The 14,697-nt window shown below is 37.8% G+C and overlaps 1 protein-coding gene across 3 annotated transcripts in view; it reads left to right on the forward strand.

Annotated features, from left to right (window-relative positions):
- The first annotated feature begins 7,066 nt into the window (after positions 1 to 7,066).
- LOC104602190 (E3 ubiquitin-protein ligase PRT1-like) overlaps positions 7,067 to 14,697 on the forward strand; it is an 81,251-nt gene continuing 73,620 nt past the window's right edge. The window contains exon 1 of one of the 3 annotated variants that reach the window (XM_088900284.1): positions 7,067 to 7,440. In XM_088900284.1, the coding sequence (XP_088756410.1) occupies positions 7,313 to 7,440 (128 nt within the window). In that variant the 5' untranslated portion in view covers positions 7,067 to 7,312. The remainder of the gene's footprint in view (positions 7,441 to 14,697) is intronic. The other 2 variants (XM_010265792.3, XM_010265794.2) reach the window with 2 other exon arrangements.

The raw sequence follows: 14,697 nt of genomic DNA on the forward strand, positions 1-14,697 counted from the left end.
GTTCTCCAAAATCCAAATCCATGGGATTGAATCAATGCTGAAGTCATGGAGACTATGTAATGAAATCACGGTATCCATGGATTTCTTCTATAAGAGAATCGGGGATTTCCTTGACAGTGAACAATCACCGCCCATAAAGTGATGGTAGCCTGTTTGTGTGAAAGGAAACCAAAGAAGGGAAATTAGGATAAATGAATCGTTCTTTACACGCTGAGTTTGTAAATAGTGCAAATAGAAATATGATCAGTGCAAAACCTTCTATTTTATATTTCTAAATATTGTATTTGCACTCTTCCCCAATTGGATGATCAGAGTTGGTTACATTCTATAGGTTGTTGCAACTAACTTGTCAAATTGACAATTTCAATGGTTTGGATACGATTGCTTATGATTGAAATACTAACGATCAAGTAACCCATTCATTGGATCATGTACTGGCATTGAATACTTGATGGGCTAGATAGATATTTCTCTTAGGCTGCTTTTGGAACCGATGTACAATTTTGTCGATATTTGGAAGGAGTGTGTAATCATGATTGATGTAAAACTCCATTCTGATTCAGTTTTGCATACATTTGGGTGGAGTAGGGTTTTACGTCGTAAATCGATGTAAAGGTTCATTAAAGCAGAGTTTTATATCAATTATAGATGCAAGTATTACATCGATAAAACCGATGTAAAACTCACTTTTTTCAGCACAATTTTTGAAATTCAAACAGTTATTTTATTAATGGTTCGATGTAAAATGTCATCGATGTACTTTTACACCAATGGTGTTTTACATCATTTCCAAACGTAGCCTTAAATAGGCAAACATTATTGGTGGTTTATATTAATCCCCCTCCCTTGAGACTAATTTGCATTAGTTGAACTCTTTAGCTGTGTAGCAAGCTGTGGAAATAATGATAATGCCCCACACCAATGACAAAATACAAGGGGCTCGTTGAGAGGATGAATGGTTGTGGCCCCCATGTATTTTATGACTGGTGTGAGTGTTATTATTAGTTCCACAGCCTGCTAAGAAGTTATTGTATTTAGCTAATCCTAAGACTGGCCTTGTTCTCTTGGCTAAAGTCTACAAACTTTCACACAAGATCATCCCATCTTTATGACGCAGAATCTATTTTGATGTACCTCCTAGTGGACTATGACCTCAGTGATAGCTTTTGTTCCCTTTCCCTTTTTAAGTATCCATTTGTTGAGTATAGCTGGTTGTCCCTTTTAACCTAATAGGGGTGAATTGGGTTTTTACCACTTTTGAAATTCAGTTTTCAAAACTCCAATGTTAAACCTGAAAGATATTTATAAATGTTCAATGAACGCAATTGTAAATATTACCTTAGCCTAAATACCTATAGTGCTGCGTTGGTGTTCAAGTGGGAGATGAGATCTGCTCCTCACAGAGTGTGCATCACACCAACCTCATAGTGCATTGCAGTCGTGTATTGAGAACATCTCCTGCACATGATATTATCATTCATGAGAAGATATTCCCAACGCAAGGTTGTGATGCACTATGAGGATGTGGCAAGGCATGCTCTGCGAGCAGCAGATATATTAAATAAAGTTGAGAATAAAGGTATTAGAATTCAGAATAGAAAAGATAACGAATTGCAAAGGATTTATACAAGTTCGACCAACCAAGTCTATATTCTCTCCACAAGGATGTCACGATGAGAGTTCTAAAACACTATTCACAATAGTGATTACAAACACTGCTTCTATCCTTGAAATAGCACACCATTCCAACCTTTTCAAACACAAAGATGTATTTACACAAGAGAGTAGCTTGAATCCCTTGTTAGATTTGATATGAAAATACAATACAAAACTCTTCAACTTATGTTCTAGAACTTGGGCTTAAAGAACTTAGTAAAGAATCAAAGTTTATTTAGCTAAGAGTTTAAAAAAATTCCTCCTATATTTTCTTCTTTTAACAATCATATATTTTAGTTCAAGAAGAAGTTGTATTTCGGTTCAAATCCGCTTGTGTGGCTAATTATTAATCATTAGCGATTATCAAAAGGTTAGAGCATTTAATGCTTTTTAAATCAAAGCATTTAATGCGGGTTTAAACGGTTATAAAAACAGAGCATTTCCCTTCGGCTGTGTTTGGTTTGAAGGAAAAGGTAGGGAAAGAAAGGAAAAGACAGGGAAATCTACTACAAGATTTGTAAAGGTTTCCCTTCCTTTCCCTACCTTTTCCTTCAAACTAAACACAGCCTTAAGTCATCTCTTCAACCCTTGGAAAATAACCCCCTGGAGAATTTTGCTCGAATTTTTTACTTGGGAGATGACTCCTTATAACTCTAGAATCATCTCCTCACTATTCATCCTTTTGAGTCCTTAATCCATTTTCTTTAGCTGATTTATAGACTCTAAATAGGACTGAATTTGATCGAAAGGTTTTTTGACTCATTTTCCTACTTTTTTCTCAGTTTTGAAATCTCTCTTGAGCAGTATTTTTCATTCCTTTTTCTCTAGATAAGCTCTTCTCCTCTTTCCTTTTTGTTTTAAAAAAAAAAATCAAACCTATATGTATTCAAGAATTAAACCATGACAAGGTTTGCTATCCTTCTCCCCCATGCATAACCAAACCATTCTCGCAAAAATGTGGGAATTTATTTTGATCTATTCTTCTCCCCTTTTTGACATCATCAAAAGGTGGGAAAAACTCTCCCTTGACAGATGTTTCTGTTCATAAACATGTAATGAAAGTTTATATGCCCCTTCCTACCACAATAGGACATGTAATTGAAAGAATGCTAGAAGATGCTGATGCTTTGACAAGATGATTCTTTATATTAGATTGCTTAGATGAATTTTTGTAGCCTAATCCTTCTTTATCAAAAGTCAAAACCATTCTTTGATTTCCAAACATTTTTATCCAAGTTTTGCTTACCTTGAGTAAACTTATTCACAATATTTTGCAAATTATCTGTTCTTTTTTAAGAAATTAATCTCATTGTTTGAGGATGATAGTAAAATATTTTGTCTTTTCAAGCTCTCATTTTTATTTTTCAATTCAAGATTTGATGGTGCAAAAATTATATTTTGTTTTTCAAGCTTCCAACTCGCTTAGAGAAAATTTCATTTTTAGCCCTTAAATATCTATTCTTGTATGAAGTCTTAATGCTTTCTCTAAGTGGTTCCTCAAATGCATTTAATAAATCATCATATGAAATTTTCATATTCAGCCTCTTGCTTTAGATTTACTTCTTCATATTCAGCCTCTTGGTTTTCTCTTCACTCTCGCTTGAGTCATCCCATAAAGCCTTGCGTGCCTTATCTTCTCTTGCATGAGATGGCAATCAAGTTCAATGTGTTTGGTTCTTTCATGATAAATGGGATTGGCTGCAATTTGCATAGCGGACTAATTATCACAAAACATGGTAGCGGTATTGAGGGGAAATGCCCAAATCAAAGATAAGATATTGCAACCACTACAATTCATAGACAGTGTAGGCCATGGCCCAGTATTTGGCATCAGCTGATGACCAAGAAACGAATGGTTGTTTTCACTTGACGGGGCTATAACCCAAAAAAATGCAGTAGCCGGAGAGAGAGTGGTGTGTAGTAGGGCAAGAAGCTCAATTTGAGTCTTTCTAGTCTCTCCAACTGTAAACCAGAGGTGGAAGGTAGAATAATGCAGATGCTTGGGGAGGATTTGATGTAACGAACAACCCAAAGGGCAGCATTCCAGTGAGAAGTATGAGGTTTGGAGACAAAATGACTTAGAATGTTGACACTGTAGAGAATGTCCGGCTTTGTAACTATGAGGTACAACATCTGTTTGGCATCGATGTTGTTGCTCGAGAAAACGACATCACATCAGTGCCATGTTAGAAAAAACGGTGCTTCAAAAAACGTGTATTTGTTTGGAACCATTTTTCTATAAAAAATAATGTCCCAAGCCATGCCTTGAAAATCGGGAAGGCATGGCTTGGAGCAACGCCGAATAATAAATTCTTGCAAATAGATGGAACATGGCAGATATCCTTTAATGTAAAAGCATGCTGATCAAATAAAAGAGACAATGGACCAATATGATGTATGCACAAACCTTGTCCATTACCAATTTTGACTTGATTTGATCCCACATACTTAGATCCGTTTTGTAAATTATCCAATTCTGGTGTCATGTGAGTAGCATCTGAGTTCGGATACCATGTTCGATCAAACGAGGGAGCACTACCATTATTTGGATTTACAAATTGCATTTGGGGAGAACTAACCCCTCCATGAGAAGCTGCTGGTTCATTGTAAGAGTCATTTTGAAGACTGAAAATATAATGTGCACAGCGGCATTGAAGGGCACTATGTCCTATCTTGTTGCAGATTTGACAAATAATTCCAGATTTCTTACCTCCACGACCACCTCCATTAAATTGTTGTTGTTGATTAGGAAAATTATTCTCAAAGAATTGATGATGATGATTGTACTCAACGTTTCCGCATCCACGACCGCCTCCCTTAGACATAGTGTAAAACAGTTGCCGTTGTTGCTTATTGTGCTGAGAGTTGTTATTTCCCTTGACTCTAAGTCCGGCAAGATTGGCATTAGGAGATTCAGAAAATCGGGCATGATCTTCAAGATTCATGATTGAGTAAAGAGTCGAGTACCTCTGAGATGCTGAGATCTGCTGCGTCTGGACGATTGGTGAGAGTGGTCACTACTGATTTGTACTCGCTACCCAAACCAACAAGGATGTAGAGAACAAGTTTTGACTTCGAAATCGGTTTTGAAATAGTGTAATGGCTATCTGCAATTGAGTTGGCACGTTGAATGTAGGCTGAGATAGACTGTGATCCCTTCTTGAGATTTTGAAGTTGCCTCTTCAGTTGAAGTACCCTTGATTGAGAGTGTGTTAAGTAACTCTGAGCCAAAGCACTCCAGAATTCGGCCTGAGGATGTCAGACCCACGATATGTCCCATTACGCTTTCGGTGAGGGATGAGATCAGTCAGCTGAGAACAAGCTGATCAAGATCCATCCATTTGTCGAACTCTGGGTTCCGCATGCTCCCTGAACCAGTGGGATTAGGAACCTCTTCTGGTGGTGGTTTCTTTTTGCCTTTGACGAACTCCACTAGATGGTGATGACGAAGGATGGGTAGAAATCGCGCCCTCCGTAATAAACATTTGTCTGTAGTCAACTTGATTGGCAGATGGTGCATCACGTTCTGCATGGAGGGTATAGGACTTGTAGTAGCCGAAGAACTGAGTTCACCGCCTTGTGCATTTGAGAACATGGAGTCGGTGCTATTGTTGTTTGAACCAGTCGAGATGGCTCTGATACCAAGTTTGAACAAGAGAATTACTGAGATAAAACTGAGTTATAGATAAACAGTAATTTACAAGTAGAGTTATAGATAAACAAGAAAACTACTGTGATAAACTATACAGGGATAAGTTTTATCATGATAAGCTTATCAAGAGGAACCCTTGTCACGATCCAGATCTAACAGAGTCAGTTTTGGATAAGTTAGTTATCGGTGTTCTATCATATGGATGAACATACTTTGGAAAGCAATCTGCACATAGTTCCTTGTTTTCAAGTCCAGATTAGATGGTGCTTGTGAAAAGGTCATTTAATGTTTTAAGATGAACCTTACTTCCATGGTTGCTTCTTTGTATACTAGTCTCTATCATGCCTATGACAGGAGAATTGAAGTAGCTTGCAGTGGCAGCTAGAAAACTTGCCTAAAGGACATTCTCAGTCCATCCAACCTAATAAACTCTCGACAGTCTTGCTCGAAGAAGAGAAACCAAGGTTCTATAAACCTCTGTTTTGCTCCATCAGACCGATCCATATGTCTGAACCACCCCCGCTTCGCACCATTGCATCGAGAGACTTCACCTTACGACTTTGTGGTGGTCCTAGGGCCGATCCTTGATGTTAGTTTAGACAACCTTATGCCCTTCTGGTACAACTTCAAGGAGAGAAATCGTGCTTTTTGTTTTTGAAATTAATAGATGTTGGATTAACTTCATACAATAGTATTAATAGTTGCTGATTAATGGAACACTTCACCATTGAGAAACCAATACCGTGTGATTTTACAACAACACGTAAAAACTATTTCTTTTTCCTCACTGACTATCTACATGAATGTCGTTCTTACTCTAAGAGAACAATTTTCCAAACCCGTTTCGGCTCTTTTTGAAAGGCAACTACATGATTTCACGTTGGGATTGAAGCTCTCTCAGGCTCAGCTTCATTTCTCTTGATCAAGAACTAATCCTCTAATTTCTTTCTTACGTGTGGCTACAGATTCTGCTGACAAAGCACATTCCTTTTAATTTTCTTTTTCCGATGAACTCACCTTTCTTTTTTCGATGACTCGACCACTTATCTCTGTATATTTTCACCTTGGCGAATGTAAATGTCATTGTAGATCCACCAAATTCTCCTCAGCTTCCCTCATCACTCGGTTAGGGAGACATAATGTCGCTTAATAAGGGAGTTCCACCGTGGGGTTGAAAACTCAGGGACGAAGAACTACCGGGGACCATGAAAACGGAACTAGTTCCCGTAGCAACGACTCAACTGGAAGGAACCAACAGAGGTGGTTTTGAGAAGAAGAAATCTCGAGCAAGGAAACAACCGTGAGGGGCATTTTGGTCAAAGTATAGGTAACGTTACGTGTACAGGGGGTGGAGTTGAATTTAATTACACGTTATTAAACCGGACACGGGAGACATTTCAGCCACCGTACAAGGCTAGACGCAAAAAAATTTTATTTTCTGCGCTGGAGTAGAGAGTGGAGTCATACATAAAATCCCGAAATAATAAAAAAAATTCCGCGTTGGGCCCGTGCGGCACTCGTAAAGGAGAATAAGCCTATGCAATAAAACAAACACACAAAAAGGAAACAAATGATACACGAATTAACAAAAGATTATTTGTATTGTATTAATACAGTTTAATGTCGAAGGAATATTATATTTAACTTTTACACGCTTATAAATTCATTCGATTAATTTTGGGCAAATAATATAAAAAAAATAAAAAATTATATTACAATATTATAATAATGCCATCGACAATCTCGAGTACAAAAATCATGTTCTTCGTACAAGAGTGGCATCTGAAGAGAACACTTGTTACATGTTGTCAGTATTGTTAATCACGCCTTTTTGGTGTCAGCAGATCCGATCCGGGTTCCGATATCTTCAGAGTCTCTTCTCCACACAACTCTCACCACCAGCCAGCGGCCAAAAATTTTGACCATTTTATTCTCCCTGAGATATCTCTTCTTTCGATCTCTGTTTTTCTCGTTATTTTTGCGAGGGTTTTAAGAAGGTTCTGCATGAACAAAAAGCAAACACCCAATGGTTCTTCTATGGTGTCCTTTGGAGTTCCCATGGATGCTGAAGGCAGAGATTGTGACGGTGAAGAAAAGGAAATCGACGAAGCTTTTATTTGTTGTATCTGCCTGTGAGTTCTTTTATATTCAACAACTCAGTTTTGATTCATCTTCTCTCTGTATATCTGTACATATTTGTTTTGTAGTCAGTAAGTTCATTGCAAGTTTTCTTTTCTAAACTCTAAAGTACTAATGGATGATGCACCGAAAAAACAAGAGAAGAGGAAGAGAAATGAATTTGGGATAGTTTGTTTTCTTCATGTATTTAAGATTTATTGTATCACAACGTGCGGGTATGGGATGAAGTGAATTAGTTTGTTGTGTTTGCTTTCCCTTGGGAATTTGGATTTGGATTTCTTTGTTGCTCTGCTTGAATTTGGATACTGGTTGGATTATAATCCGAAGTTGATTATTCTTCTTCTTTCTGATTTCAGTTGTCCAACATGTTCTCTTATTATTTTTTGATTTGTAGTTTAAATTAGGAAACGATTTAGGGCCTTATATGTTCCCACTTCCCAGTGTCTGGCAATGATTATATTCTCAGTTCGTTCTTCCCACTTTAATTCTTCTTGAGTCAGAATAGATCATTCATTGTTCCATTACTTTGTGTTGTTATTTTAGCTGGTGGAAATAGTGAAAAGGCTTCATGTACTCAAGATAGTGCTTGCGATCATTTCTTTTTATTTATGCCAACGAACTGTAAAAAATACATCATTTAATAGTAGAAAAGAACATGTTGATAGACAGGTATGTGTGCAAAGGCGCAGCCAGTGACTTCTAATTAGGGAAGAGTGGAAAAGCCTCAACAGGATAGCTTATGCCGCCCATCATTGTATAAAAATGTAACCTAAAATACCGTACACAACAACCGGAACAGCAAGAGAAAAGCTACAGAAAACCTTCTTTACCTTTGCCTGGATTCACAAGCACATGCTAACGAAGTTACATCTTATCTGCTAAACCAACATGAACAAGAAAATGTTTTAAAGATGACAGAGAACCAACTCTGCTAATAATACAAAAATTACAGGGCTTGATCTTCAAATTGTCATTTTCTGAACGTTCCATAATCAGATGCCATTTTCTCCACCTTTTATATCACCTTCAACTTCTTACCATCTGAAGGGTGTCTACCATCTACCCACATCTCAATATGATGATAATCATCAATGCTTTCCCTTACCTCACGGACCTCATCCCTTTTGGATTGAACTTCAAACCACTTAAAAAGGTCCTTTTATTTATTTTTCCCCTCATGAACAACTCTTCTCCTTCACCTTTTTCTTCCATTCTTCTTCTCTCTTGTGTTTTGATTCTTCTATCCACTTTCTTTCACTTCCTCTGATTAAATATCCATTTTTATTTCAATTTTGATTTTCTTCTTCCAAAAGGACCTGGGCTGCCTGTACTACTGTCATGGTGTCACCAAAGTTTAATTTAATATGGTAATCTTCATGTGATCTCCATTGCGCTATGATGTGCTAGTCTATTTTGTAGTAGAATTGGCTATCCAAAACTAATGACTTGTTGGCTCGTCCATGGAGAATATCTCAAACAATTTTTAAAGTTTTACCCAATCTGCTACCTTGATTTCTATATTATCAATAGTGTTACTTCTATTACATTTCCTCCCCCTAAAAATTTGCCATTCCTTTCCTTCAACTGTCTAATGGCTTCCCTTGTACATCTCCATAGAATCCTTCCTCCTCTCTTCCTTGATTGGGAATAGGATGGAGAGAAAATACTTTCCAAATCCTGAGATGGGTTCTACCTACACCCATACAATGATAGAAAGCATTCCCAAATGGTAGCAATAAAAGGGTAGGAGATTGGCAGATGTTAAGTGGTCTTTTCACTAGCCAAGCAAGGAGAGCACATGTGTGGAGATAGAGTCTAATCTGTTTATTTTCCCTGAATCAATTCATAGGAATAAATTCCCTGTCATGAAACACCTCCCAGCAAAATGCCCTTATTTTAGTTGGAATTGGGTTATTCCAATCTTCTTTGGCCAGAAAAGTGAAGTACCTAGATGGTGTTGCCTCAGATAGCTAACCAAGAGGGGGGGGGGGGGGGTGAATTGGATACTTGAAAACCTTTTCCCCCTTTTACCTATAGCCTTCTATAAGATATGAATGCAAGAACAATAAAGGTGAAGGTTGTGTGTGCTATGTGAATGTAGCAGAATATAATGCAATCAAATAAATAATAATAAGCAAGAAAAGTAAAGCACATAGAGATTTTTATAGAGGTTTGGCCAACCCTGGCTTACGTCCTCTACTTAGGTGTTAGGTTTCTCTTGAGATTTCCACTAATCAAACCAACCAGACTTTCCGAGTGCCAGCCGTTTACAAAAAGTAAAGCACATAGAGATTTTTATAGAGGTTTGGCCAACCCTGGCCTACGTCCTTTACTTAGGTGTTAGGTTTCTCTTGAGATTTCCACTAATCAAACCAATCAGACTTTCCAAGGGCCAGTCAAGTGTTTACAAACTAGTAGGTCTTTCTGGTGCTTGCTATACTTGGATAGGCTTTCTTTTTCTTATTTTGTTTTGATAGATTATACCTAGATAGACTTTCATGGTGCTATTTTTACCAGCATCAATGCTTACTTCTTAGAACACCCTAAATGATTTAGCACAGAGAATTCTTCTTTTGCAAGGGCTCTTGCTCACAACATGCTCTCTTTACTTAGATGAATATTCACAATTGAAGTTCTTGTTTTCTTTTAGTCCACAAACATCATTTTATAGATGTTGAGAGCAAGGTTCAAAGTATCAATAAACCTTTGTGTATCGGTACTTTAAACCATGCACCTTTAATGTTTTTTAGTTTTTTTTTTAAATTTCAATTTTATATACATTTATATATATTATTAATTAAAAAAAGGGTTTCGGAAAGCACCTGTAAATAGGTGTATCGGACCCCTAAAGATACGATATGATATGCCTAGGGGTGGATTCGAGTCGAGCCGAATAGTCAGAGGTTCGAGCTTGGCTCGCCAAGATTGTATAAGGCTCGAGTTCGAGCTCGAGCTCGGCTCGAGTAAAAAACTCATAAGTTTGAGCTTGATTTGAGAAAAAATATTTTATAAAAATAAAAAATTATATATAAAAAATATTTTTTATTTGATATTTAAAAAATTAAGAATTATAATATTTTTATTATATATTATTTTCTATAATTTTATTATATATATATATATATATATATTTTTTGATCAATAACTTTGAAACTTTTATCGATTAAAATACTTTAGGATACAACAATAAGTTACAAAAGAAATTGGCATATTAAGCTGACCCAATACAGAATTACAAGGGTGCCCAAAACATATCTGTTTTGTGAACCCCTTGCTTTGCTAAGCTATCTGCCAAACTGTTGGCAAACCTCCTTACCCATCTCACCTGAATTGATAAGTTACTTGACATCCATTTAAATCTTCTAAATTCATTCTTGAACTCTCATGTCACCCCTTCCCCTTTCTGCAACCATTTTATCATAGTTTTTGAATCTCCCTCGATGATCAGTCCATTGATCCCCAACTCTTTAACCTTCTCAACCCCATATACTGCAGCTAGAAACTTTGCCCTTGTCACATCACCTACCTCCATAGGATCGGAGTAAAGGGCAATGATGGAACCATTTTTGTCTCTAATGGCCCCCCAATACCTGAAGGGCCTGGATTACCCACACAATCCCATCAAAATTTAGCTTCTTCCAACCCTCTGTTGGAGGGGACCAAGTCTCAACAAATTGTCATCTCATAGATGATGAAGCATTAAGTCCCCAAACCCTGAAAAAATCTTCAATCTTGAAAGCTGAAAACGACTTCAAACTTTTTACCCAATGAGCTACCCTCAATGTTATTGTTTCAAATAAAGCTTCTTTACATTTTTCTTTACTTTCAAATATCCTATCGTTTCTTTCCTCCCAGATGGTCCAAAGTATTGCTGCTCTAGTGCATCTCCAAAGAATCCTTCCCTTTAAATAAGCCTTACACCCTGTCAGGAGAGGACCACCTGCACCCAAAAAGGGAAGTAAACCAATTCCAAATAAAACTGACAAAAGGGCAAGATGTAAGAAGGTGGAAAACAGTCTCACCATTTAATTTACACAGGACACACCAGTTAGGGGACAAGCACTAGTTTGGCCTTTTCCTTTGAAGTACATCAAAGGTGTTAATACAACCATGAGAAACTTCCTTACAACAAGCACCGACTTTAGGGGGGATAGTAGGGCACCAAATTTCTTTGACTGGAAAATGAGAAGAAGATTGTGTGGCAACCATTGAATGAAGAAAGGATTTACAAGAGAAGGACCCTTCGGCATTAGGACCCCAAATTCTAGAATCTAAGGTGGAAAACAGTCTCACCATTCAATTTACACAGGACACACCAGTTAGGGGACAAGCACCAGTTTGGCCTTTTCCTTTGAAGTACATCAAAGGTGTTAATACAACCATGAGAAACTTCCTAACAAAAAGCACTGACTTTAGGGGGGGAAAGGAGGGCACCAAATTTCTTTGACTGGAAAATGAGAAGAAGATTGTGTGGCAACCATCGAATGAAGAAAGGATTTACAAGAAAAGGACCCTTCGGCATTAGGACCCCAAATTCTAGAATCTGACCCATCTTCCCCCAAACAAACTGAACTCAACAATCCTAACAGCTCGGACATTGCAAGAAGTTCAAACTCTCTAAGGTTCTTGTTAAATACAAAGTTCCAATTCAACCCTAGAAGGTGAGATGGTTGACTTAGGAACTCAGAAATAGGCTTACTTTTAAACCTGGACAGGTCACAAAGAGAAGGAAATTTATCACCCAAAGGAATATCCCCGATCCACACATCTTCCCAAAATCTGATTTTGCTACCAGTAGACAAGTCATACCTGATAAAACTTGGGAGTGTAGGGAGAACATCATGGATGGCCTTCTAGGGAGCAGCCAAGTTAGCCCTACGGAGACATCTAGCATCCTATCCGTTGCTCGACATGCCATGAATGCTTGCAACCACTCTGTGCCATAATTTCTCATTTTCTTTTGGAAACCTCCAAAGCCATTTGCAACCACTCTGATTTTTGAGTCTAACATTCTCTATTCTCAAACTCCCTTCCTCTTTCAATTTCCTTACAACCAAATGATCCTTCTTCTTTTCCCCAGGCTCCTAGAGAAAATCCTTCATGATTTTTTCAATTTTCCTCACTATCCCTTGTGGCATCCTAAACACTGACATGTAGTACATTGGGAGATTTGCTAAAGTGGATTTAATTAGGGTTATTCTCCCCCCCAATGAGATATGGTTCCTTTTCCATGCCGCCAACTGTTTCTCAATCCTTTCCACTACCGGAGATCAGAAGCTAGTAGATCTAGGGTTATCTCCAAGGGGTAAACTCAAATATTTCATTGGCCACTCACCTTTCTCGCAGCCTAGGGAATTTGTCAGATCTCTCACTTGATCCTCTTCAATATTAATTTCAATCAATAAACTCTTTGACCAATTAATCCTCAAATTAGACATCCTCTCAAAGAGTTTCACAACCAACATCAGATTTTCCACTCCCTCCTTGTTTCTCCATCACAAAAGGTAAGAATATCGTCTACAAATTGTAAATGAGTGACTAGCACATTATCCCTCCCAACTGAGCATCCCCTAAATAATTGCACACCATTTGCTTAGGGCTTCCAGCAATCAGAGTAAATAGAAAAGGAGAAAGAGGGTCACCTTGCCTAAGTCCATGAAATTTTTCAAAGAAATCATACACTGTCCCATTAACTATTATTGAAAAGTGACTAGTTTGTAGGCATCCCATGATCCATTTACACCACAAATTTCCAAATCCACATTTCAATCAAGGAGTTCCAATCCACTAAGTCATAGGCTTTTTCCAGATCCTGTTTTATAGCCACTCCCTTTCTCTTTAATCTTTTTTGAGCCTCCACGCATTCACTGGCAATTAAGATCTGATTAATAATTTGTCTATCCTACACAAAGTCCCCTTGAGCTTGAGAAACGATTGGGGAGATCACCTTTTTAATCCTTAGAGACAACACCTTTGCTATCACCTTATAAATACTAGTGACTAAACTTATTGGCCTGAAATCCCCTGGTTGGTTGGCATTATTCTTCTTTGGGATTAGAGATAAAAAAGTAGAATTCATTCTCGGCTCGCGAGCCTCACGAGCTCGCTCTATTAGGCTCGAGCTCGCTCGTTTATTAATCGAGCCTATAAATTAGGCTCAAAGCTTGATTGAAACCGAGTGAGCCGAACTTTTCACGAGCCGAGCTCGAGTAGCTCATGAAGAGCTCGGCTCGTTGCCACCCCTAGATATGCTCGATACGGGGCGCATTCTATCGATACTTTGAACCTTGGTTGAGAGCATATGACCGTTAGAGAGACACATTGGGAAGGCTTCAAATCAATCTTAGTAATGTTTTGGATCAATCTCCCAATGAATAAAGGCATACCAAAATTGGAAATAGCCGTTATGCTTTCTAACAATCCATCTTTATTGTAATTAGTTGATTGATAACTTTTATTGGTCGACTATCACTCACAGATGGGAATTTTTTTCTTTGGTAGTTGATCAACCCTACTTATTAGTCAACTAACAACTTATGCCAATTCTCGGTTGTCCAAGGTGGCCGTTGACTCATCAAGAATCTATAGTCGACTCATGAATAGTCAATAGTGACAACATATTTCATGCCTCGGTTGTCAGTTAAATCATGAACAATGCTCCCATAGACATAGGCCTTGATTGTCAAGGGTAGTCGGTTACTCACTGTTCGAAACCTTAGAACCTTGCATAACTTCATTTTAAAGGAGAATTTAAAAATAAAACAGAAGAAAAACAGTCCTTGAGAGTGTGAGACTGTTTAGAATAGATGCAGAAATCAAAAGAAATCGAAAAACAGTAGAAAATACTTCTTCTATGGAGTATAAGAGTTTCGAACCTTCCTCTCTCTCTAACACCCTAACACTATTTTATTAAGTTAAATTTGAATAATTACAAGGAGACCCTTAGTTGGGCAAGAAATTACAAAGAACATAACATAGAAAGGATGAGCCCAGAATAAGGCCCATTACAGAAAGGAACATAAACAGTAAAAAAGGATAAACAGCCTATGGGCCATTCGGCCCATCTTCTCTACACTCCCCCTCAAGCTGTGCATAGATGTCAATCATGCCAAGATTGCCAATATCATGCTGAAGTTTTGCCTTGGGAATGCCCTTGGTGAGAAAATCTGCTAACTGTCCTTCAGATGTGATGAAAGGAAGACATACTTCACTTGAAGAGACCCTTTCTCGAATAGAGTGTCTATCGACTT

Source organism: Nelumbo nucifera, chromosome 3 (genome assembly GCF_055504915.1).
Source record: "Nelumbo nucifera cultivar China Antique chromosome 3, China Antique-T2T, whole genome shotgun sequence".
Lineage (NCBI taxonomy): Eukaryota > Viridiplantae > Streptophyta > Magnoliopsida > Proteales > Nelumbonaceae > Nelumbo > Nelumbo nucifera.